Source organism: Meriones unguiculatus, chromosome 1, assembly GCF_030254825.1.
Source record: "Meriones unguiculatus strain TT.TT164.6M chromosome 1, Bangor_MerUng_6.1, whole genome shotgun sequence".
Lineage (NCBI taxonomy): Eukaryota > Metazoa > Chordata > Mammalia > Rodentia > Muridae > Meriones > Meriones unguiculatus.
This window is the reverse complement of record NC_083349.1, coordinates 181,290,172-181,313,791: the sequence shown is the minus strand read 5'-3', so window position 1 is coordinate 181,313,791 and position 23,620 is coordinate 181,290,172. Positions and strand designations below refer to the sequence as shown.

At 49.5% G+C, this 23,620-nt stretch overlaps 1 protein-coding gene across 2 annotated transcripts in view; it reads right to left on the bottom strand.

Moving 5' to 3' along the window:
- Positions 1-23,620, bottom strand: part of Dscaml1 (DS cell adhesion molecule like 1) — a 309,575-nt gene that overhangs the window by 26,786 nt on the left and 259,169 nt on the right. For both annotated transcript variants that reach the window (XM_060373045.1, XM_060373051.1), the window contains 7 exons: positions 19,242-19,441; positions 18,703-18,799; positions 18,467-18,595; positions 10,348-10,515; positions 9,269-9,339; positions 3,879-4,119; positions 123-269 (listed from right to left, as the gene is read on the bottom strand). In XM_060373045.1, the coding sequence (XP_060229028.1) occupies positions 123-269; positions 3,879-4,119; positions 9,269-9,339; positions 10,348-10,515; positions 18,467-18,595; positions 18,703-18,799; positions 19,242-19,441 (1,053 nt within the window). The remainder of the gene's footprint in view (positions 1-122; positions 270-3,878; positions 4,120-9,268; positions 9,340-10,347; positions 10,516-18,466; positions 18,596-18,702; positions 18,800-19,241; positions 19,442-23,620) is intronic.

Sequence of the window (23,620 nt, the reverse complement as noted above, 5' to 3'; positions counted from 1 at the left end):
TGGCCTCTCTGTGCGTGGAGAGGGGCTGCCCTTGCACTAGACACACTACCGAATGCTGCGCTGCAATAGCCAAGCCATAAGCCCACCAACCTGGACCCAGCCATCAATCCCAGGAGACTCACCTCCATCAACGTAGAGTGACCAGAAGATGACCCGGTAGCCTTTGAGGACGCCGTTAAGGGTGCTTCTCGGGGGCTCCGACCAAGAGATGACAGCCACGTCAGAAGTGATGGACAGGGCTCGGACGTTCTCCGGAGGCTGGCTGGGCACTGCAGAGGGTGGTGGGAATCAACGGTCAGTCAGTTACATACAGTATAATGTATGTGCCTCGAAGTGGGGCCTGTTGCCTGATCATAGGAATACAGAATCAGACAAGTGGAGGGACTGTCTGACTCTGAAGTCTGGGAGTTGGACCGCCGTTCAAGTCTCCTCTGCTTCAGTCTGAAGCAGCTACCTATCTCTCCAGTCTCAACCCCAGCTTTCTGGGGCAAGGTGGTTCTGGTTCTGGTAGGTTCTGGAGAAGGAGGAGAACTTGGGAATAGTCCTGGTAACTCCTCAGTAGGACATAGAAGTCAGACAGCCCATGAAATGAATTGTGATGGCTTGGGAGACCAATTGAGTCCCAGGGTTGTGGCTGAAACTCAGTATCTTAGCTGAGGGCTGGCAGCCCCTCAGTGCTCACTGACCATAGATGGATCTGAACTCAGGTCTGGCTTGGGGGGAGGGGATTCCTATGTTCTGAAGCTAAGCTGATGAGAAAGTGAAGAAGAAAGGGGGACCTCAACGGACCCTGGTGCAGGGTTGGAAAGTTCCCATGGAGACCACCAGGACTTCTGGGCTCATCTCCGTGTAAGAGCATGCCCAAACGCCTGGATGTCCTGGAACCACAGTGTGAGGCCAGCTTGGGTGACTGCTTGCTCTTGCCACTCTCTGATATCTCCCTCTGGGGTTCCTAAGTCCCCTATTTTGAGTTCATTTCAAGGCCACTGGCCCCTTCTCACCATAGGAGCAAAGCATCAGGGGTTGTCCCTGCTAAGAACTACAGTGACACTTGTGCTGACTTCTGAGGCGCCCAGGACAGAAGGAAAGAGCGAGCCTTCTCTGCCATGAATGGGAGAAAGGAGGCAGAGGCTGGAGGGAAGGTAATTAGATCCCGTTGCCCCACAAGAGGCAACTCTAATTTTTATGAGCATTTAAATGATAATACATCATCCTAACGATCCTCTTTGAGAGTGATTATTGTTTCATATTACTTAGGTGTAAAAATATAAGCACCATGTAATTAGGGACCCAGTGTAATAAACTAATACAGATCGCCTGTTCGAACAAAATGAAGGTAATACAATTATGGAAAAGACACTCTTGCTAAGGCAGGGGCCCTTGAATACCCCAGGAGGAGTGCTAATATTGCCAGAAAACGATCAGGATCTGACAGGCTAACGAGGGCCTTAATTAAGTATGAAAAACTGCTGAGCAAATGCGTGTGGAAACTTTGTTCCCCGTCTCCTCCTTTGTTTTGAAAAGGACTCCACAGTCCGTGCCGAGTCCTCCCCGGAGGAAACTCTAGGTGCCCTGTCTGTTAGAGGGAGGCTTTCCTCCCGGGCAGGCTGGCCTGGGCTCTGGGTTTGGACAGCTGGCTCCAGAATGACCTTCCTGGGCACATGTTGCATCCAGTCTCGCTCCCAAGCACAGGGGAAGCAGCTGAAAGAGAGGAGTACGGCTTGGGGATCCAGCTTGGCTCTTCATCGTGGCTGTTGTATGACCAGGTAGGGAACTTAGCTGCTGCCAGTCTTGGCTGCTCTCTGGGAATTCTGACCCAGATGTGGTTCTCTTGGGTTCTCATGGGCCACAAGTGGCAGCAGAAAACTGCACCCCCTTGCTCCCTGCATCATCACGGAGTTTCTGCTACACAGAGCTCTAGAGTCCAGTAAGCACTGACAGGCTTTCAGGGCCTGCTGTGGGGACCCCTGAGTGAGGGCACCGCTTGGATGTACATTCCAGCCTGAAAGCTGACAAGCTGGTGTTCCTCCGCCCAGCCAGGTCTGTGGCCAGTGTCTTCAGGTGGGAGAGAAGCCTGGGGACTGGGACAGTGTGGCTGTGCTCCTTCAGGCTCTCGGTACCTCTCTGCTCCCTGCCAGCCTTTCCTCTCCCTTTCCCCTGTCAGATCTGGAGTCTGCCCCATCCCAAAGCTCAGCTGTGCCCTAGAATGATGAGACGGAATCTGGGGATGGAGCCTAGAAATCAGGATTTGAAAGCCCCAGACAGAGTCTGCCTTTAGCCAAGGTTCAGAACTGTGGGAGATACGCTTCTCCAGTGTTTCCGGGCCAACTCCCTCTCAGTGGGGCCTGAACTTCTGGAGAGGAAGAGGAGAGGGCACCCCTAAGCTCAGGCCTGGCTCTCCAGAGCTGGAATGCTTGGGGTTTTCAGTGCCATGCAGCAAGAGCATCCCACCCCCTTCTTCTGGGAGAAGCTGACTCAAGATTCGGGCAGTTCTCTCTTTGCCCCCCACTTTCTGTTGGGGTGCAGGAAGAAGCTTTGAAGACTCTTCTGCATCTTCTTTATTCTGCTCTCGAGGGCTGGGGTGGGTAGGGTGGGGAGGTGACTGCCCGGCTCCTCCTCTGGAGGCGACGTCAAGACCCTTCTCCAATCTCAACCTGATGCAGGGTCAGGCCTCAGCTGCCATCTTTCCTGTGTGCAGACGGGAGGCATGCTTCCGTTCTCCCCTAATTCTGGAGAGTATGGGCCCCTTCATTTGCCACCAGACAGTGAGGGCCTTTCTAGTTATCAGAGTGTTAAGATGTATCTATTTGTTTTGAGACAGGTCCTTCGGCTGACCCTGAACTTACTAGGTAGACCTGAATGACTTTGATTCCACAGAGATCCTCCTGCCTCTGCCTTCCGAGTGCTGCTAAAGATTTTGTGTCACCTCATCCAGCAGAGTGTTTTTAAGAATGAGGCTTTAAATTCTTCTTCCACACGGCTGTTAGAATTTCTAAACTCCACGGCCACATCTCACACCCTTACAACAGATGGGGACACATTGTGGCCTCGAAATAGAAGGGTAACTTGGATCTTTTACCTTTTTTCAAAGGAGAAACTGGGCCCAGAATGAAGGGGAAAGCTTGGCCAGAGAGGGACTAGAGGGCCAGAAGGAAGGAGAGAGATATAGGGATGGAGAGACATGGATAGACAGGTTAATGTCCTACAGATAGGCCAAGAGGCAAAGTATTAGCAAGTGAGGAGCAGAGAGCGGCCACACAGGCTGAGGCCATATTTGTTGAGTGGACCAAGGCCCTTTGAGAGTCAATGGGTAAGAGGACATGGGGGTGGCAAGTGTGTGTGTGTGTGTGTGTGCGCGTGCGTGCGTGTGTGTGTGTGTTGTCAGCCTGACACAAACTTGAGTCATCTAGGAAGAGGGAGCTTCAATTGAGAGGTTGTCTCCATCAGTTTCGCCTGTAAACAAGTTGATGGAGCTTTTTCCTGATTAGTGGTCGACGTTGGAGGACCTGGACCACTGTGGGCCATCCACCTTTGGGCACGTGGTCCTGGGTTGCACAAGAGAGCAGGTGGAGTAAGTCATGGAGAGAAAGCCAGGAAGCAGGGTTCCTCTGTGGCCTCTGTTTCAGTTCATGCCACTGGGATCCTGCCTTGAGTTTCTTCCCTGACTTCCCTCAGTGATGGGCTGTGACCTGGGACTGTAAGATGGAATAAACCCTTTCTCCCTCAAGTTGCTTTTGGTCAGTGCCTTATCACAGCAGAAGAAAACAAACAAGAACACCCAGGAAGTTTGTGCTGCCCACAGGATCAAGAGAGGCCCAGGCCCCCAGTCTGCCTGACAGCATCTGTCCCCCTGCTCCCAGCCTTGTGGTTGCCCTCACCGTCCTCCAAGGTAGTGGCATTGATCTCACTGGATGAGGGCCCTGTGCCCGCCCGGTTGAAGGCTTGGACCACCACGCCATACTGAGCGAACTTCTTGAGGTTATCCAGGGTGTAGACCTCACTGTCTCCAGTGGCCTTCATCTCCACGATGCTGTACTGCCCATTGCTGCCAGGGCTGTTCTCCCGGTAGCCAATCTGGTACCCTCGGATGACTCCATTCTGCAGCTCCTTCTTTGGTGCCTATGGGCAAGAGGAAGGGTGGAGGACAAAGACACAGTGACACTCAGATGTCTTTGTTCTTAGAGCCAAGGACACATCATTACTCTATGCCCAGCCATTGGACGGCTTCCATTCGACTTGAACCCTAGGGACCTTGCCATGGCTACCTGGCCCTCTGTGACCATGCCACTCAGGTGCCCACCCATCTTCTCCCATAGCCTTCTATGCTGTTCTTGCCAGGCTCATGACTGTCCCCACTCTGGCCCCTCTCCTTGTCATGTCATTGAGGAGAGGCCCCCTTTTTTATGAGACAGCCCTTAACTGTTAGTGGGTTGTTTTGGGCTCTGGTTTGTCTCCCTTGGCTTCTGACATTCTAGAGTTTACTTATGCAATTGAACATCTGCCTCTGTAGAATCTAATGTCAGGAAGCTGAGGTGTATTGACTCTTTTTATTGTTGTATCTTTGTGTCTATAACAGTGTCTGGCTTAGAGTGTGCTTACCCACTTAATGTATGCATGTATGTATGTATCAATAGACAGGGCTATTGCTTGGATACTCAAAAGAATTGGAACCTCAGATGAAAGTGATCTGAGGGAGAGAGATGTAAGTAATGAATTTGCACAAAAGAAAGTGTCCTGTGCATCTTGTCCACACACACTGGGTTGATCATCATTGATAAAAATGATGTGGAAAGATTAGTTCTCTGCTGGCAGGAATGTCAAGTGATACAACAGCAGCACAAGCCATCTGGCTGTTCCCCACACAGCCAGACATTGAATTATATGATCCATGTGATCATACAATCCTACTTCTGGGTATAAACCCCAAAGGACTGAAAGCAGGGACTCGGCTTCTTGGATATCTGTCTCCACAGCAGCTTTGTTCACAGGAGATGAATGGCTCAATGAGATGTGGTATAACCATACAGTGGAATATTAGGCAGCCAGTGCCAGGAGTGACATAGGTTACTGAATAGACAAACTCAGGCATCACACTGTGTGAAGTAAGCCAGCCACAAAAGACAGGCATCATAAAGTTCCCGTCGCAGAGGATTCTGGACTAGGCGAATTCCCAGGAATAGCAAACAGAAGTTTCTAGGGGGTGAGAGGAGGGGTTAAGGGCACAGAGCTCAGTTGAGGAAGTGAAGAGTATTGGAAATAGCTCATGGTGATGGCTACACAGCTCCATGAATGTGCTAACGGGCACTGAGTGGCATTTTTAAATTAAAATGGTGTGTTTCTGGTGTATGTATGCATGCACATGTGTGTGTGAAGGTATGTGCACATGCAGAGACCTGAGGCTGATGTAAGTGTCTTCCTCTACCTTGTTTTTGAGATAGGGTCTCTCATGGGTTGTTCTGGCGCTTGCTTTGTTTTGGGAAAACCCAGGATCCTCCTGTCTCTGCCCCCCAGTACTGGGGCTGCTGAAGCATTTGAGTCCCACATAAGGGACTCCCCAGGCTCTTATGTGATTCTGGGGATCTGAGCTCAGGTCTTCATGCTTGCCCAGCAGGCACTTTCCCCACAGAGCTACCTCCCCAGCCCCCTGAACGGCATTCCTAAACATGGCTACAAGCTGTGCATTTTATACTAGAAAACCCTCAAAGATAATAAACAGAACAAAAGCAAAGAGTGCTTGACTGTGCCCATCCCAGATCATCCAGGCACAGGCTGGGTTGCCCCTGACACAGTGGCCGGGGCTGGAGGTGTGATGAAGAAGAGGCCTGCAGGCAGCCTGTAGATGAAGGGTCAGAGATGTCAAGAGGGGCTGGTGGGAATGAAGAACCAACACCAGAGGGCCAGAAGAAGAGAGCAGAGAACATTCTAGCAGCATGAGTCCCACCCCAGGCTTGAGTCCTCATGCAAACGAGATCATGTGCATAGACAGGTGTCTTGAGAGAAGATATGGACACGGACACCAGTACCCGGCAAGATCTTACAAGACCCCACCCCCAGAAACGGCTGTGTAATCCATGCCTGTGAAGGGCTATGAATACAGATCCTCCTAAACACACATCCTAATCCCCACACCTGCCCAAGGCCAGATGCAGTTAGATCCTCAAATAGAAACTGGCTTCTTTAGGGACAGGGCCTGCCCATCTTTAAATTGAGATAGAACAGCCACCTATGTGAATATAAAACCAGCTAGAGCCAGGGTTTTGAAGACAATGAAGTTAATTTAAAAGCCCACTTTTATTGTACTAAAAAAAATAGTGAGATAAAAAACAATTAAGTTCGTAAAACAGCTCCACTCTTTCTTTTAATTCAATGAATGCTTTAAATGAATTGCATTTTAAGATCACTGTTAACTCAATAAAATTAAGTTTTTAATTTAACGTAATTGTTTTGAACTCACTAAATAGGTAGATGTGTGTGCGTGTGTGTGTGTATGTGTGTGTGTAGTTAATTGACTTGACTTTTTGCTATTGCCTGAATCATCTTCTCTCCACACTTGGCCCGTTCTGCGCAGTAGCTTGCAAATAGGTAGCTCTCTGCAGCTGGAGTTTTCGAATACTCATGTACACACGCTTAGATGCCTGTTGATACACACTCCACTTTGAGAACACGATACGCCACTCCTACACTACACAAACTCTGCTGTTGTATGTGCACACAGTCACATTGTTACACAGTGCCACATTGCTTTATGCCTCCAGGACCACGTGTGCCATGGTCTAACCCTGCACATACCACCTAAGGCTGTCAGCACCATGTTAGACACTTGTATACCTGACCCAGGGCATTCTATGTCCAGCTCTATCTCTGTGAATATAACCCAGAGCTGTCTATCCCACAATAGACGCCTATGTGCATGACCCAAGGCCATCTTTGCCATGATATATGCCTGTACACAAATACTGGCAGAAGCCTTGGGCAAGCACTCAGGTTCCCCTGATGTACATATATGTATTTCAAAAATTTATACACATCTTGACATACCTTCCATCCCTCTCTGTGTCCTTTTTCTCTTCTTCTATTTCTTTCTCCCCACATCTCCGTCCCTCCCAAACATGTACACTCAGGATTTAAATCAATCTTAACAATATTTCTCTGAATCATTAAGAAGTCAATAGGGCTGATTGCAAATTTATATCATAAAGCAGGGGTGATCCATCTCACAGAGAGTCTTAAAGCGAAGTGACTTATCTTTCAAGTGAATCTTTATTTTTCATTAATCTGTTCTCAGTGTGAAAAAAAATCCCCACGAGAAGTCAGTCCCCAAATTTATTGACTTTCTGGCTCATTCTGAAGTTCTAACTTTCTAATCAATTTTATTTTTCATTATGAGACTTTGGAGAAATAAATTTGATTCTAAATTTTTATCGACCTCTGGGTCAGAGCTTTGTAGCAAACGCCTCAGTGTTTTACATAGTTCTCTGGCTCCACCTCTGGGCCTCCTTTGTGTAGTCCCAAGAAATGAGTTCAGAACTAAGATGCTGACAAGATGAAAGGGGCTCAGCTTTACCCTCAGCATCTGGAGAAAGCTCTGGGGCCCAGATGTGAATCGATAGGGTTTTTTTCCCCCTAGGGGACATGTCTGTGAAGGATTTCTAAGATCAGGTTAATGGAGATGGAAAGAGTCATCCTACATGTGAGTAGCTCCATGCATGGATGTCCCTACTGAATGAAAAGGAGGAAGCATGCTTGCTGACTGTGCACACCACATTCCATGACTTCCCTACCGTGGTGGACATGATCCTCAAACTGTGAGCCCAAGTCCACCCTTCTGTCCTTAAGCTGCTGCTGTCAATTATTTCACAGCAACAAGAAAAGGAGCTGAGACAAGGCACCAGGTAGGATCACAACTTCTGGCCATTTTCTCTGGGGTGGGAAGAGACCGGGCAGCTCCTGTTGTGTGAGCGTTCATGCACACATATGACTGTGGCCATTGCAGGAAAAAATGTCTAGGCTCTTCTCACACTCTTTCATGTTAAAGTTTACCCTCTTGAAGAGTCTAGACAGGGGGATAATACCACTTGGATTTTCTGGTTAGGAGTTAGAATGAGAACACCAGAAAACTGATTGCCCATGAAAACAAAGCCACCCGAGGTCCACTGTCAAGATTAGAATGCACCTAGAGGACCAAGGCTAGGTCCAAAGAAGCTCTTTGTCCCAGAACTCTGTTCAGCATGCTGCGATAGGGAGGTCGTCGGGGAGTCCAGTGTATGTGCCTTGGTCTCTGACTTATAACTGAGCGACTGTAGACAAATCACTCTGAATCTTGACACCCTTGGCCTCCTCGGCTGGATGTTGATGAAATCACCTTTCTGTTTACCCATGGAATAGAGGGAGGGCCAGATGAGTGTGGGTAGGAGCAAGCACAGGGGACTGGATGCTACAGAGTTGCAGGAATGCAGGGACTCAATGAGTCATCAGCATGTAAAGGATGGGGACAGGCCCAGAACTCCCCAGGAGCACCCCAACTCTTGGTACTGCTCATCTCTTGGCTCATCAGAGATGTTTCCTCTAAGACACCCTTAAACAGAAGCTGTCTCAGACACCTGAGTTCTCAGCCCCTTGCACTGTAGCCTGGTCACTGACATTTTCTATCTGACTCTCCCAGGCCTAGAAGGGCAGCTAGTGTTTTTCAGTGTTTTAGAAACAATCCTGGGTTGGAGAGATGGCTCAGTGGGTAAAGGCACTTGCTACTAAGTTTGATGGTTTGAATTGTATCCCAAGGGCCCACGTGATAGAAGAGAACTGCCTCCCCCTGCAAGTTGTTTTCCAACCCTTGACCTCTCCATATGTGCTGCAGGACACATGGCTATGCATGCATTTGTGAGCAGGCACACATGTACACACCCACACACCACACATTCCTCTCTTATTTTACCCTAATGCATTAGAAGAACTTTGCACAAAACCAAACCCGGTTTCTACTCTCCAATACCACACTGAGCCAAAGGATGGACTGCTAAGTGATAAGAGCCACACTGACACTGTCAACTTTTTCATCTCCTCCCAGGTACGGTCCCTTGCCAGACGGCCAGGGTGAAAGGGAGCAACGATTGAAAAGGGACCTTCCCTTTACATTCCTCTCCTCCTACCCTTCAAATATCAATGGGCCTAGTGAGGAAATAGGCATGAGTACTGTACGACAAGAGACCAGGCGGTCTGCCGGAGTCACAGGCGGGTTGAGGTGGGGTAGGCAAAATGGCAACTCACGCACCTTCCAGGTCACTTGGATACTCTGTGAAGTCACTGGTTGCAAGGTGACATCCATAGGGGGCCCATCGGGAGCTGAGGACACAGAGGAAACAGCACCAAGTCACATCGCAGTAGAGGAAACAATCCTGTGTCCTCCTGTCAACCTGGAGGACTGCTGAGATGTTCACCCACAGACGACAGACTTGGTACCTGATGATCTGAGTGGGACCTGGTCGCCTTCACTTTGTGATCATTTGTAACACTGCACACGTATGTCTTAGGAATGTTTCTGTGTCATTTGGTTTCTCAATAACACAGGTAAGAAAACACAGCAAGAGAAATCCTGTTTAAATTTTGGTTAAAAATCTGGGGCTAGGTGGACATCTCAGTCAGTAAAGTGACTTACAACTCCGAGGACCTGAGTTCCATTCCCAGAACCCATGTAAAACAAAACAAAACAAACAAACAAACAAAAAACAAACAAGTGTAGTGGTGAGCACTGGTAACTCCAAAAGCAGGCAGGCAGAAGCAGATGGATTTCTGGGGATTGCTGGCCAGCTAGTTCAGTCTGCTTGGTGGATTTTAGGCCAGTGAGAGGCTTTATCTCAAAGAAAAGAGGTACCTAAGGAACAACCCCCAAGGCTGTCCTCTGGCTCCTACATACACCCATAAACAAGGGCACATGCACCTGCTGGCTTCCCCCTGTCCTCTCCGCCCCCTCACACACCATGTTTACACATTGTGACAAAGTCACTGGCCCAGGGGACTCAGACTTTTTGCTTTGTTGAGCCAGGGCACTTCTCTTTCCCACATAGGCTGGAGCCCGGGGAAAGCAAGTCAGGACCACGGACAGCTCTCCACAAAGCTGACAGGAAAACACAACACAACACAACACAACAAAACAAAACCAAACCAATAAAACAGAAACAACTCCTCAGAATACTGTAGCCTCTGTGACGCATAGAATGCATTTTGGGCCCTCTCCTGTCTGTTCTCTTTAAACTACAAGCCCGCTTCAAATGAACAGGGCTGGTGGAGGCTCCTGGTGTCTGAGTCCCAAGATCATGGGCAGGGGGAGCAGAGGACAGGATGGGTGCTCACCAGCCTCTTCTGTGCTGATGGTAAGCTCCTTGCTCGGCTCGCTGCGGCCAATCTTGTTGAAGGAGTACATGCGGATGCTGTACACAGATGCTGGGTGCAAGTCCACAATATTGGCCTGGTTGATTGTTGGGGAGATGTTGCGTGTGGACTGCTTAAAATCCCAGGAATCTGTAAAGGAAACAGTCATTTCAAAGCACAGGCTTGCAAACTCTGGAATCTGTCCCCACCCCAGCCTCAAGTCAGCCTGTCCCAGTTCCAGCTTGGATGCCAGAGGGGTCCAGATCACATCAACAGCAGACAGAGAGGGGGAAGGAAGCCTTAATAATTTCACAGGCACTGTAAGGGTCCATTGGAAGAAGCTCCAGCTTGGGAGGAGACACCTTCCTTTGTCCTGGGTAGTGTGTGAGCTAAACTGCAGACTGGGTCAGACAAGATGCTTTCTAACATCCACTAAGGCCATCATCTGCTCACTATCCCGGCAGTCTGATAGACAGCGCCTTTCCTATTGCAGCTTTTGATACATCTGAGGCTTACCATTCCGAACGTGAGACACCCACTCACCCAGTGCCCCTGTGGAGAAGGGGAAGCGAGGACTCCTCCCCCCTCCTCCTGTTCTCTGCTTCTGTATTTCCCTTCCTTGTGCACCTGTGAGGTGATCTAAGAGTTCTGTGTGAGGTTGGAGTGTGCAACCCAACTCCACTCTCTTTCCTGCAGCAGCTACAAAAATGTAAAAGGCATCGGAGTCTTCAGAGTGAGGGGCCAACAAAAGGATTAATGCGTTTACAATTCAATTTGTCCAAGGAGACAGGCAGTCCATTCCAAGGCTAATGTCTAGCAAAATTGTAGAACACGGAAAATGCCAGATAAATGCAACTCAGGGATCCTGTGACTGTGAACATGATGTTTCTCCAGAGGAGCTCAGCCATTCACCCATGCTTGCTGTCCTTACCAGGGGACTCTAGAACAAGATGAAGAGGGGCTGCAGTTACAGTAATGGCTGAGCCAGGACCTTTCCAACCCAGAGAGCTTGATCAGGTGCCTTTTTCTAGAACACTTTGGGTGGTGGGGGTGAGGGTGGGGGAACCTGGCAAAGACCAAGGAAGCAAGCTGATAGGGATTAAAAGTGTTCTCCTGGCCTGTTCAGATACTCCCGCTTGCACTAAGTTTGTGCTTGAAAAATCCACTGGAAAAAAAAAGTCTCAGTGGAAAAGGTGAAGCTACATCTCTACAGTTAATTCTGAAGGCAGGAAAATTGCAGGCAGATTTTAAGAGGACATTTTTAGGCACGTGTGTATGTATGCATTTGAACATTCAAATGTGTTAGCATGCACATGGAGGCCAGAGGATAATTTCAGTGTTCCCGAATCACTTTCCAAAATAGTTTTTCTTTCTTTCTTTCTTTCTTTCTTTCTTTCTTTCTTTCTTTCTTTCTTTCTTTCTTTCTTTCTTTCTTTCTTTCTTTCTTTCTTCCTTCCTTCCTTCCTTCCTTCCTTCCTTCCTTCCTTCCTTCCTTCCTTTCTTTCTTTCTCTTTTCTTTTTTTAAATACAGGGCCCTCACTGAACCTAGAACTTACTATTAGGTTAGACTGTTTGGTTTGCAAGTGCCAGGGACCCTGCTGTTGCTGCCTCCCCCAGTGCTGGGCTACAGATGTGGGCCACCATGCCTGACGCTTTTACGTGGTGTCTGGGGATTGAACTCCTTAGGCTTGTTACTGAGTGAGCTATCTCCCAGCCCTTAAGAAGATACTTAAAACTTGTATTACATTTAAATAAATACATGTGTGAATGTTTGTGTGTGTGTGTATGCACGCACATGTGTGCATGTGCTCATGGGCACACGATACAGACCATCATGTGCACAAGGATGTTAGAGTACAACTCGCAGGAGTCATTTTTCCCTACCATGTGGGTTCTGGGTATCAAAAGATCATCAGGCTTCTTGGCAGAGTCTTTACTCACTGAACCAGCTTGACAGTCCAAAATCCATCCATACAGTACAGTACATACATGCCTAGCCTGAACACATCAGAATCCTAGTCTTTCATTCTGGTTAAATGAGGTCTTGATGCCTTTAAAAACACAGCTCTCAGCTGCACAGGCTTAGCATCTGTGAAGGGCACAGGCCCAACTCTGCAGTTTTGCATTTAATTCATCGGTTGCTGGAGCAAAACCAACAACATGGCAGGCTGTGGCTGCTCAGAAACACATAATTTTCTTCTTGTCTTTAAAAACACCCTAGCCACCCAGAGATTCACTCTGCGGCTGACAGGTGAAGCCAGAATTGCAAATAGCAGTCTCCTACCTGTCATGGACACACCTCTTTGATTTGGGATGGAACAGACTAACCATGTGGAGGCAGGTGCTCATGGCTGTGTCTGTAGGGTCCTGGGAGCTGGTGCCAGCTCACAAATCACATTGGGTTTGCTGTGTTTACGGGAGCGGGAGGATGATCAGAAGTCAGTGCATTCATTTTTGATGAGTGCAGGCAGAGAGAAGAGCCACGTGGGATGTGTCTGAAAACAGGGTCCACAAAGAGGCACTGACATCCACCAGGCACCTGCGTGGTGCCAGGGGCAGCAGTGGGTGACTTCAGTGCCTTCCTCTGATGTCGCTGCTGTACCTTCACTGCATAGGGGCTTCTGTATCACTAAGTCCCATCACCCTCTTGGCCTGTCAGTCTCCACTCTGACCCCCTTTTTTCTGAACCACACTCCTCCCTTGGCTTTCTGAGAAAGCTCTTGAATTCTGCTTCTCCCTTGGGCCTGTTCTGCTGTCTCTCTGCAGCTTCAGCCTCCTTAGCCTACCACCAGTGAACATTTTCTTCCAGGTTCTATCCTACGTCCGCCTCTCACACCACACACTCCTCACACGCAGGTTTTTTAGGTCTGATTCTGGGTTTTTCCTCTTTCTCCTTTACTATCAAATTGGAGAGCTTTTATGCTCTTGACTATATATGGGCTCTCTCCACCTATATCCCTAGCCCAGGCCAAACCATTGTTATCTCTTGTTTTTCTCTCCTAGCCTTCTCTCCAGACAGTTGTGTGTCTCTTAGCCCCTTTCTACCTGTTTTGGGCCCCACGGCTGTCATTCATTCTGCATGTATGGCTAAGCCTCTCTCAAGGGCATGAACTGTACTTAGGCTCCTTTCAAAGTACAAATCTGAGCCTGCCATCTCCTCTCATGAAACTCTTCAATCCCTTTCCCTTCGTTTTCATAAAGACGAAGTTTTACAGCAAGACCAAGCCCCCGAAACCCTGGCTCACACCCATCTCCTCAGCTTCCTGTAAAACCCTCATCATAGCCATGCTATAGCATCTTATTTTGGGGCTCACTGTTCTAGGAGCATTGACCAAGAAGGTGCCCGGTCCCCTGAAGACAGAAGCCATGTCCTTATCCCCATTTTTCAAGTATTGACTTCTCAAAACCTGTCACTGGCTTTTAGATCTGAGCCACCTTTTTGGATTTTTTACTTTGAATTTAGAATCCATCTCTATTTTGTCTTTCCCTCTCCCCACCTTCCTCAGTTGCCAGTCACAGGAGGGGCTGTCCCAGATAGCAGCTCCTTTCTTTTTCTTGCCAGTTGTCTGCAGGTAGATTTGACCTTGTGTTCTCAAATCTTTTGTTGTTGTTATCATTTTTGTTTTAGAGACAGGGTTTCTGTGTAGTCGTGGCTGTCCTGGAGTTCACTCACTAGACTGGCCTCGGACTCACAGATATCTGCCTGCTACTGCCTCCACAGTGCTGAGATTAAAGGTGTGCAGCCCATGGCCAGCTCTCAAATTATTTTTGCTATTGGTTTAAAACACCTCTCTCCTCAAGACCCTTCATGGCTAATACATCGGAGTCCTGTCTGGAGGGCTCTCCTGAGTTTCCAGACTTGATCATGGCCATCTCTCTGATTCTGGACAGTTGGACTCAGGGGCCTATTTTCTTCTGCTCCCTTCTCTGCTCTCTGGGAGCATCGCACTGGATTTGGTGAATATTGTCTCTTTTAATATTCCCTTTCATATGCGCCTGCCTTGCCCAGATTAACATATTTCATTAAGGGCTCTCTCTTCCTCTCTTCATCAAAGGGTTTACGATGCAAAATATTCTTCTTAAAAACGAAGGCAGTGGCTGGGGAGATGGCCGTGCCTTCTCAGCTCAGAAGGCTGCCTTTTGAAAGGAGCCTGAGCTGTGGCCGTTTCAGGAGCCACTTCATTGCAGAGGGTTCATGGGAGGAAGAGACGCCTCCAGGGGAACACAAATGCAGCCTTCGTGCCTGATTCTCCCTTGCATCACAGCTCTGAAGCCCATGCCCTGTATGGCACTTTCTCTGTGGCACAGAGATTTCTGGGGCCACAGCAGCAACTGGCAACATCTCAGTACCAGCTTCACCCCATTTCTCACACTAAACCATGTTGGCTCGCACCATGGCTGTCTCACCGGACAGTCTTCCGGGCTTTGAGGGCTATCCTCAGACAAGCCCATCCCCTCTCTGTGCTTGCCTTGCTTGCAGAGGCAAATGTAGCATCTGCATTTTTCAGTGTGCGCAGCAGCATCTGATAGATTTGTGTGGACGGTGCTATTTATCATTCAGCATTCATGTATTATTACTCTACTGCCTGGGGCCGGGAAAAGACAGCATGAACACGATGGCTTAGAAAGGGCAGGCTTGGTAATTTCCCTTGGAAAATTAGCATGATGAGCAACGTGGCAGAAAACCTGGCCAAGGTGCAGGGCACCATGAGCAGCCGGTGGCCCAGCTTGGGTGTGGTCTGGCGCAGGAGGCAGAAGGGAAGAAGAACAGAGACACAAGGATAGCCATGAAAGGTTCTAATGCACTGCCCCTCCCCCCCGCCCCAGGAGGCATTTCTACCTATGTCAGCATGTTCCATTCATCCTCATAACTTCCCTGAGAATGAAGGATCCCATATCCACTTTGCAAAGAGATGCCAAAGGGTTAGGGCTAAGGTATGTGAGCTTGCCTAGCATTCAAGAAGCCCCAGGTTTCTCGGTCCCCGGTGCCACAAAACAAAACAAAACAAAACAAAACAAAAGCAAGAAATCTGTCTGCTGTGTGTGGTGGTGCCACTTGTAATCTTAGCATTTGGGTGGCTGAGGCAGGAGGATAACAAATTTGAGAATAGCCCAAGTTATATATGGAGATTTCCTGATTTTTGAGGCTATATCTTGCCCTGGTGTCAGGAAAATAGAGAGATGCTCAAAGAAAAATAAAGAGATGCTAAAAAATGCTTAAAAATATTTGCTAACTGCCACACAATTCTGATATTTGGTCACTCCGAGTCTGCAGTTTTAAGAATGACTGTCACCTTCCTACTCCACAAGTACAAAGAGGTGAGCTTAGATCACACACATGCACATGTGCGGGAGCTGCTTCCTTCTTTGAGTCATCTTCTGTTCCCTTGGATACAGTCCTCCATTCTCTTGTAATATAGTTAACAGTGAATTGCATTTGATTGGATAGTGCTGTGTAATGGTTCTGAAAGTGTGTGTGTGTGTGTGTGTGTGTGTGTGTGTGTGTGTGTATGCAACCATTTGTGTTCCCTCTCCAAGGGAAACATTCTGCTTCCTAATTCATTCTCTCTCTCTTTCTTTTTTTTTTTTACTACATGACTTTTGCATGATTCTGGGGACAAGTGGAAATATTGGCACTCGGTCCATGTGGCAGACTGACAGACGTATATTTCAGCCTGTAAGTCCCACGGGGCTCTAAACTGCCACATGAGGTATTTGAGTTACTGGGGGAGGGGGCTTACATTTGTCAAGCTTTCCCTCTAGCCTTATGCCAGCTGCTTCTAGAATTCTCCACAACCTTCCCCCATTAGACAGTCTTCCTTCTGCACCCACTTTCGAGACGGGGAAGCTGTGCCATGCCACAGTCACACCCTTGTCTGTCTCAGTGACAGCAAGCTGAAGTTCTGCTGGAGTCCTTGACCCAAGTGTTAGGATGTGCCAGATGGCTGTTTGGGTGGTCCCTTCTGGAGCAGTCCCCCGAAGGCCACCTTCCCAGGCCTCTGGACCTCTAAGTGTGCAAAGCCCTTGTGGGAGGGCTGTGAAGCTTAACTCCAGCCTTCCCTCCCCTGTCCGGCCTACTCCTGCTGGCACTTCTGCTCTGTAAAAGAGCCAGAGGGGGGTGGGGTAGGGAAGTGAGATGTGGACACATTTAAGAAGAACATTTTCCATGACTGCCTTTCTTCTATGTCTCTTCCCAGATGTGTGATGCTCTCGATGGTTCCAGCTGAGCAGTTGCCTGGGAAAGGTTTCCAGACATTAAAGAGCTTTCTTTCTGGGGTCTGGGGGTAAGGAATAGGCAACAGTGCAGTCAGGGAGAAGGGCAGAGCAGCAGTTACAAGGGATATAGGAGGGGGAGCCAACATCTCCCAGGCTCCCTCTACCCGCCCAAAGCACAAGCCCAGTTAGGAGACTGACTGGGCATCACCATACAGAAAAGACATGGGCCTCTGGGAGGCTTCAGGAGAGGCCTGGACAAGAGGCGGACACACTCAGGCTTTTTGCACCTTTATCTCTCCTGTGACCATCTGCAGGGCTTCGACAACCTCTTTGCTCTGCTACTGGATGCAGGTACTTAGCACACATCCATCCTGATGGCGGGGGCTCAAGCCTCTTGGGAGCTCAGACTTAGTGGTTCCACCAAGCAGCTCAGCTCGGACGCTACCCTTCCATCCCTGCTCCAAAACACACCTGCATCCATAATGCAGTGCTCATGGGTGGTGTCTCTCAAGCCTGGGCTGTTCCTTGCCTGGCTTTGTCCTTCTGTTTTCTCTGCAGGTAGTGTGTTCTATTGGTTGGTCCTCTAGACCCAGCTTACTGAAGTGTCAACAAGGGGCCAGGAAGGGCCTTTCTTGATGACCCTTGGCAGCTGCACCTCTCCTTTGCATCCCGTGTGATCCCTGGGTTTCTAGCTGCACTTAGACTGGAAGAATCTGAGGGTAGGACCCCCTTAGGCAGCAGCTTTTATCAGATGATGGGGCACAGCTTGGGTAGGCAAGGACTCCAGAGCATATCAGAGATGTACTTTCCAGGGTCTGTCTTCAGCTCCTTCATCACCACACCTGTGATGTGTTACAAATACCATAGGGAAGAAGACTGGCCAATCGGGACACAAGGCCAGTCAGCCAAAGTCAAGTACTACAATGCACTGGACAGAAAGGACCTAAATCAGAGGTTCTCAACCTGTGGGTCTCAACCCTTTTGGCAAACCTCTATCTTCAAAAGCATTTACATCATTATTCATAATAATTTTATGGCTGGCGGTCACCACAACATGAGGATATTGAGAAGGTTGAGAACAACTTCGGTAGATGGCACAGCTGAGATTAATCTCAGATTCAGGAGACGAATTAGGGTTGGCAGGGGAAGGTCAGGGAAGGTCAGAAAAGGGTGGGGAAGGGCAGAGAAGGGCTGAGGTTGCCAGGCTCTTCCTGAGTTTCACTGTAAAGTGACTTAGAGAAGCCAGTGTAGGCTCTTGGTACTGGACTCCAAAGGTTCACAAAGGATCCGTGAGTTCTGCTTCCTTCTCACTTTAGTTCTGGACTCACACATGCGTTCTCTTCTTCCTTTTCTTTTTGCCTCCCCTGTACCATTCCTGCTGTTTAGCCATGAGACCCATTATGATTTTGTACATCCTGGTGTTCACTCTGCCCCACAGTGCCTCACAGCGTCAGTAGCACAGACCTTTGGGGCCATAGAGGAAGGCTCCGGAAGGACTCTGGGAGCAGGGACCCAGTGACCCACCCAATCTTACTGATCTCCAACACACTTGCCGTTCTAAACCAAGATCATCCAGGTGATCCCAAAACCTATGACACCCCCACTGAGCAGCCCACCGACCTGTACAGATTCAGCACCTACAAATCAGACCATGCGTGAGAACCACGCTCCCAGGGACTGATTCCTTCTTGCCAGCGGGATGTCTTGGTCTGTCTCCCAGCTTCCTAGGCTAGCCACTGTCCCTTCCCTTTGGGAGATGGCTACACCCGAGGGTGCTGGTGATACTGTGTTAGATGGGTGCTGCTCCTTCAGAGGGGCACAGGCAGGCTGTGTACCCATGAGGGGTCACAGTAGGAAAACCCTCACCATCTGTCCCAGTGCCTACCTGATTTATTCTTGTATTCAATATCAAAGCCGGTGATGATGCTGTTTCCATCAAATCTCTGAGTCCAGCGCAGGTTCATGCTCCGGGCCTTCACTTCTCGGATCTCCAGCTCTGGGGGGTCAGGGGGCTCTGGATAGTGACAAAAGAGGAACAAAGGTGGGACAGTAGCAGACATCTTAGCTGTGGGCCTTTGGGCCCCAGGGAGGGTGAAGGGGCAGGTGGGCATGTGAACGGACCTTGTACGGTGAGCTGGATCAAGCCACGGTCCTCCCCGTATGAGTTGATAGCGTGGCAGCTGAAGAACACGGAGTCCCCGCGGTCAGCTGGCTTGAGCTGAGGCATGACCAACAGGAGCAGGAAAGAGAGGAAACAGTGAGAGCTTTCTCGGAGGGTGATACTCTAGGGGGGACTGGGAGGGAGACTCAGAGGTGTTCTATAAGGGGCCCGTTGCTTTCCGGAAGGTTTGAGGTGAGTGGATAGAGAACTCAAACAGGAAGGAGGTCATGGAGGAGACTGGGGGGAGATGCGTCCCAGGAAGGAGAGCGGAGACTCGGGGGTTCCAGGCAAGAAAGAGGGGCTTCGGAACCCACACAATGATGGCTGCGGTGGTAAAAAAGGAGACAGTTGAGATTCTGATGTAGACATTCCTGGGTGGATAGGAACGAGTGGGAATGGTAGGTGCCTTGAAGGGGCAGGGAAGGGCTCTCAGTCTCTCATTTACTTCCCTTGGGTAGAGACGTAATAGTGTCCCAGAGGTCTGGGACTGCGCACCCACCTTCAGCGTGGAGACCACCTCATCACCATTGTCCTTGGTGGCGATGGCATACCGCATGACGCGGTCAGGGTCAATGACGGTGTCCCCCTTCTCCCAGCGGATGATGATGGGACGCTCGCCACGCGCAGTGCAGTTCAGCTCCTTAGCATGGCCCTTGATGGCGATGGTGGTGTTGGGGTGGGAAGTGATCATGGCTGGGACTGGAGGAGAGGAGGCAAGGGCCTGTGAATATTCCAAGACCATCCAGGGGAAGGCGCCTGCGTGGCAGAAGCCCTGCTTCCCACTCTGTCCCGCCCCCAGCTACCTTGGAGGACCCGCCTCCAGCTGCCATGGATGTCCCGCCCCCAACCTCTGCCCTTTGTTGCCCCTCCTCCGAGGGCTTCCTCCAAGGAAGCGGTGCCTGTTCGCCGATTCCTGCTGCCCTGTGGCATCCATGCTGGCACCTTCCTCCTCTTCCTCTTACTTTTCTAGGACCCTTCTAGTGACACCAGTTTCTTTTTTTAAATATGTACAACATACTTATAAAGAAAACCGGTTATATTGAAATATGGTTATGCAAATATTAAAAACACTAACAAGCAAACTTTGGATATTGTTTATCACACATCAATATGTTCTGCTCTTATTCTTGATGAGATAAGATCTGGTGGCAGGCCTTATAATTACTGTCTTATATTACCAGGCTTTTGTAGCAGTGATGAGCACAAATGCTATTTTGAGAGATCTACAATAAATATGACATGACATGAAAATATCTGTGCATTTCTATGGGTGACAGTCACACACACCGTTACTGCCGTGGTTTGTAGCTTCTGTTCAGCCAGAAGCTAAAGTAAAAAAAGATGTGATTTCTCCACACTCAAACATCTGAACCATCTCTGTAGATGTCTGGGGCCTCTGTGGAGCCCAGGTTCAGGATCAGGCCCTAAGGCTAGGGTCTCTTCTTGTCAGAGATGCTGAGGCACTGACTTGTTCCATAGGAGGCCTGGTAGGGCCATTATGAGAGACAGTCTAGCAGCACTAGTAGGGTCCACCCCCCCCCCCCGCCCTACCTGCTGACCCTATGATTTCATCAAAGCAGAGCTAAGGTCCTGGCTGGTTCTGAGGAGGCCCCTTCTACTTGCCTGACAAGGAGCCTTACCAAAAGCTGGGCCTCCTCTGGACCCAGGTGTCTTGACAGGAAACAGGGAGGGAGGATGGTGCAGAATCTCAGAAATCTCGGTCCACGCCCTCTGTGCAACTCAAAGCCACCCATGCTGGGCTCCCAGACTATCACAAGGCCCTGTGTCAGGCCTCGGGTATGCATGCTACAACTTGTTCCTGACCTCCCAAATGGGGGCACTGGGAAGACAGATCTACTTGTGGGCACCAGGCAGACGGGAGACATCTGAGGAGTGTTTCTAGTAATGTCTGAGAAGGCACAATCCACGCTTGGCAGCAGCATTCGCTAAGACCTGGTGTGCGGAGTCTGCTCACAGTGGGTTCTGCAGATCAGAGACGAGCTCGCCTTGGACCACCACTGGCTTGTCCGTGCAATGGTGCGGAAAAGTGACCCTGTCTTCTCATGTTTCAAAACTTGCTCTGCTAGCACGCGTGCGGCCTGCTCCTCTCCAGTGGCTTCTCTTACTCCCTGGCTTCCCTCCGCTGTCCTCCTGGACTTCTGTCATGTCTTGGTTTATTTTCATGTTGTGGATGTGTAGGTTTATGGTGTGTGTATGTATGTGTGTGTGTGGTGTGGTGTGTGTGTGGTGTGTGTGTGTGTGTGGTATATGGTATGGTGGTGTGTGCATGTGTGTGTATGTGTGAGGTGTATGGTGTGGTTTGTGTGTGTATTCCTAAGAAGAGGCCACAGACTGATGGCAGTTGCTGAGCCCAGAGCTCGTTGATTTGGCCAAACATTGTGGCCAGCTGGGATCCTCATGTGCCTGTTTCCCCAGTGCTGGGATGGCAGGGGTACCATCATGCTCAGTTTTTCACAAGGGTTTTGGGGCTCAAACTCAGGTTCTCTTGCTTGTGCAATGAGTAGGCTGCTAAGAGTCATCTCTCCAGCCACACCCCCTCGTCAAGTTTTAATGGCTAGCCCAGACATTTGGCTTTTATGACCAAAGAAGCCTTTGGAGGAAGGAAGGGTGGGCCTGGAGGGGTGCAACCTCAGATACCAGCTGAGGGCTAAGGGATGATTTGAACAGGTGCAGGAAGGTGGAGGGCAACACCTGCTCCCCCCAGGCTTGCCGAGGCCACGCCGCATAGCCAGCTATCCCCCTGAGGCCTCCGTGTGCAGGATCTGATGTGGGGTTGGGGTGGGGGCTCCAGGCCCCCTGTACCAATGTCTCAGCACAGTCCCCTAGTCCCGGCTCATCAAATAATGAAGCAGATAAACTTTATAATGCACGGCATTACACCAGAATATACAAATAAAACGTGAAAGACAAATAACGAGGTGTAAGTTATAATGAAGAAAAAGCCTGCAGTCAGAGACATCCAACTATGAATTATTGACTAAGGTTTTACACTCTCAAGGATGTGCGCAGGAATATTTTTCCATCAAAGATTTGCATAATTCACTCGTATAAACCTGGGTGGAATACAGAGTGAGATTTTACATCGACAAGCCGAGCCTTGCACTGCAGATGCCTCCATGTTTTACGGGAGGGTGGGAACGCTAGGGTGGGGGAGACCCAGCTGCTTCTGCAACTCCCGCAGGGAATGAACAAGGCCTAGATCTGAGCTCCTGGGTGGGCCTAGGGCCTGAGGTGGTTGGGAGAGAGGTGATCTTGTTCATGACTCTGCGTGTGTGTGTGTATGTGTGTGTGTGTATGAGGGCAGCTTCAGCCTTAGCACAGGCCAGTCTGGGAAGGGAGGGGAATGAGGAGGAAGAATCTCTGGGAAAACTCTTAGCCACAGTGAGAAGCTTGCTCACCTATGCTCTGCCTTCCAGGAAGGCCTCCAGTGCCCTGTATCAAGACACCCTCTGTTCAGATGCAGCTTCAGGCCAGGACCTGCAGCTTGCCAAGTAGAGCGCAGGCCCAGTTTCAGATTCTGCTCACCTCACAGGCGGTATACCTTTGAGCAGAGCACAACCTGTGTATCTGCTTTAGGGCACTTGTGTTTCCAATCAGGGTTACCCAGAGACAGACATGTGGGTAGTTAGGGACAGCAGGGTCTTCAGAGATCTTTGGCCTCTCAGCTCCGCTTAGGAACCACATCTGTGGCTGGCTCCCATCCTCCCTCTGGCTAGTGCTTTTAAGGTAACAAGCGCCTGGCACCACACTCCATAGCTTCCCTTTTGCTAGTTCAGGGAAGCCACTGAAGGTGAGAAAAAGGAGAGATGGAAAAATTTGGGGGTCGTGATGCCTGGGATCTAGACTTGTCACTGACGGCTTTTTAGGCCTCCAACACATTGAGGTTGGTTTCTCTGTGTCCCACAGAGCGGCTGTAGGGACACGATGAGCATGCCTGCACCTGTACAGTACCTGCCCTATCAGGGCCTATTCCACCTATGTGACACCCACGCCCCTCTCCTGCTCTAAGGGAAGCATTCCCTAGATCCACATGCACCAAACTTCTGGCTTGAAATGTTTCCAGTAGACGATTCCACAGAATCATAGTGCTCAGATAAAGCCCTGCTTGGCTGTGTCTGTAACCACCAGCCATATGCAGAGCTGAGCACCTGAAACCTGGCAGGCCTGACTGAGAGGCACCGGAAATGTGAAGCAGACACCAGGTTTCAGGAATGTAAAAAGTAGGGAAACGTGAAACATCTTACTTATTTTATATTGGTGATGATGTATGTTGACACCGAGTTAAATGAATGGTAGGATGACAACTTGTAGCACTCTGTAGAGGGAAGAAGCTTAGGTTGTTTTGGGCAGAAATTTGCCCAAGGTCACTGTGCTAGCACGCAGAAGTGCACCTGAAAAGAGGGGGAAAGCTGAGCACAGTGGGGCACATTGGGATGCTGAGGCAGAAGAATTGTTTGGGATCATTTGAATGATCATAGTGAGGGTCATGAAGAAGGGGGAGGGTGTGGAGAAGGTGGGGAGGAAGAGGAGCTAGAGGAGGAGGAAAGAGAAAGGCAGAAGGAAGAGCAAAAGAAGGAGGGAGGGAGGGAAGAATGGAGGGAAGGAAAGAGGAAGAGAGAGAGAGGAAGGGAGACTGGGATATAGGAAGGGAGACAGAGAGGGAGGGAGGGAGAGATAAAGAAAGGAGGCGAAAGGGAGGGAGGGAAATCCGGAACATACCCCAACAGGCAAACACAGCAGTCTCTCTTGTATCCATGTACATACAAGGCCCTGGTTGGTTGCTTAATTCAGGGAACCATGGGTTGATATTTTCTCTGTATACCCTACCTACCTACCTACCTACTACCTACCTATCTA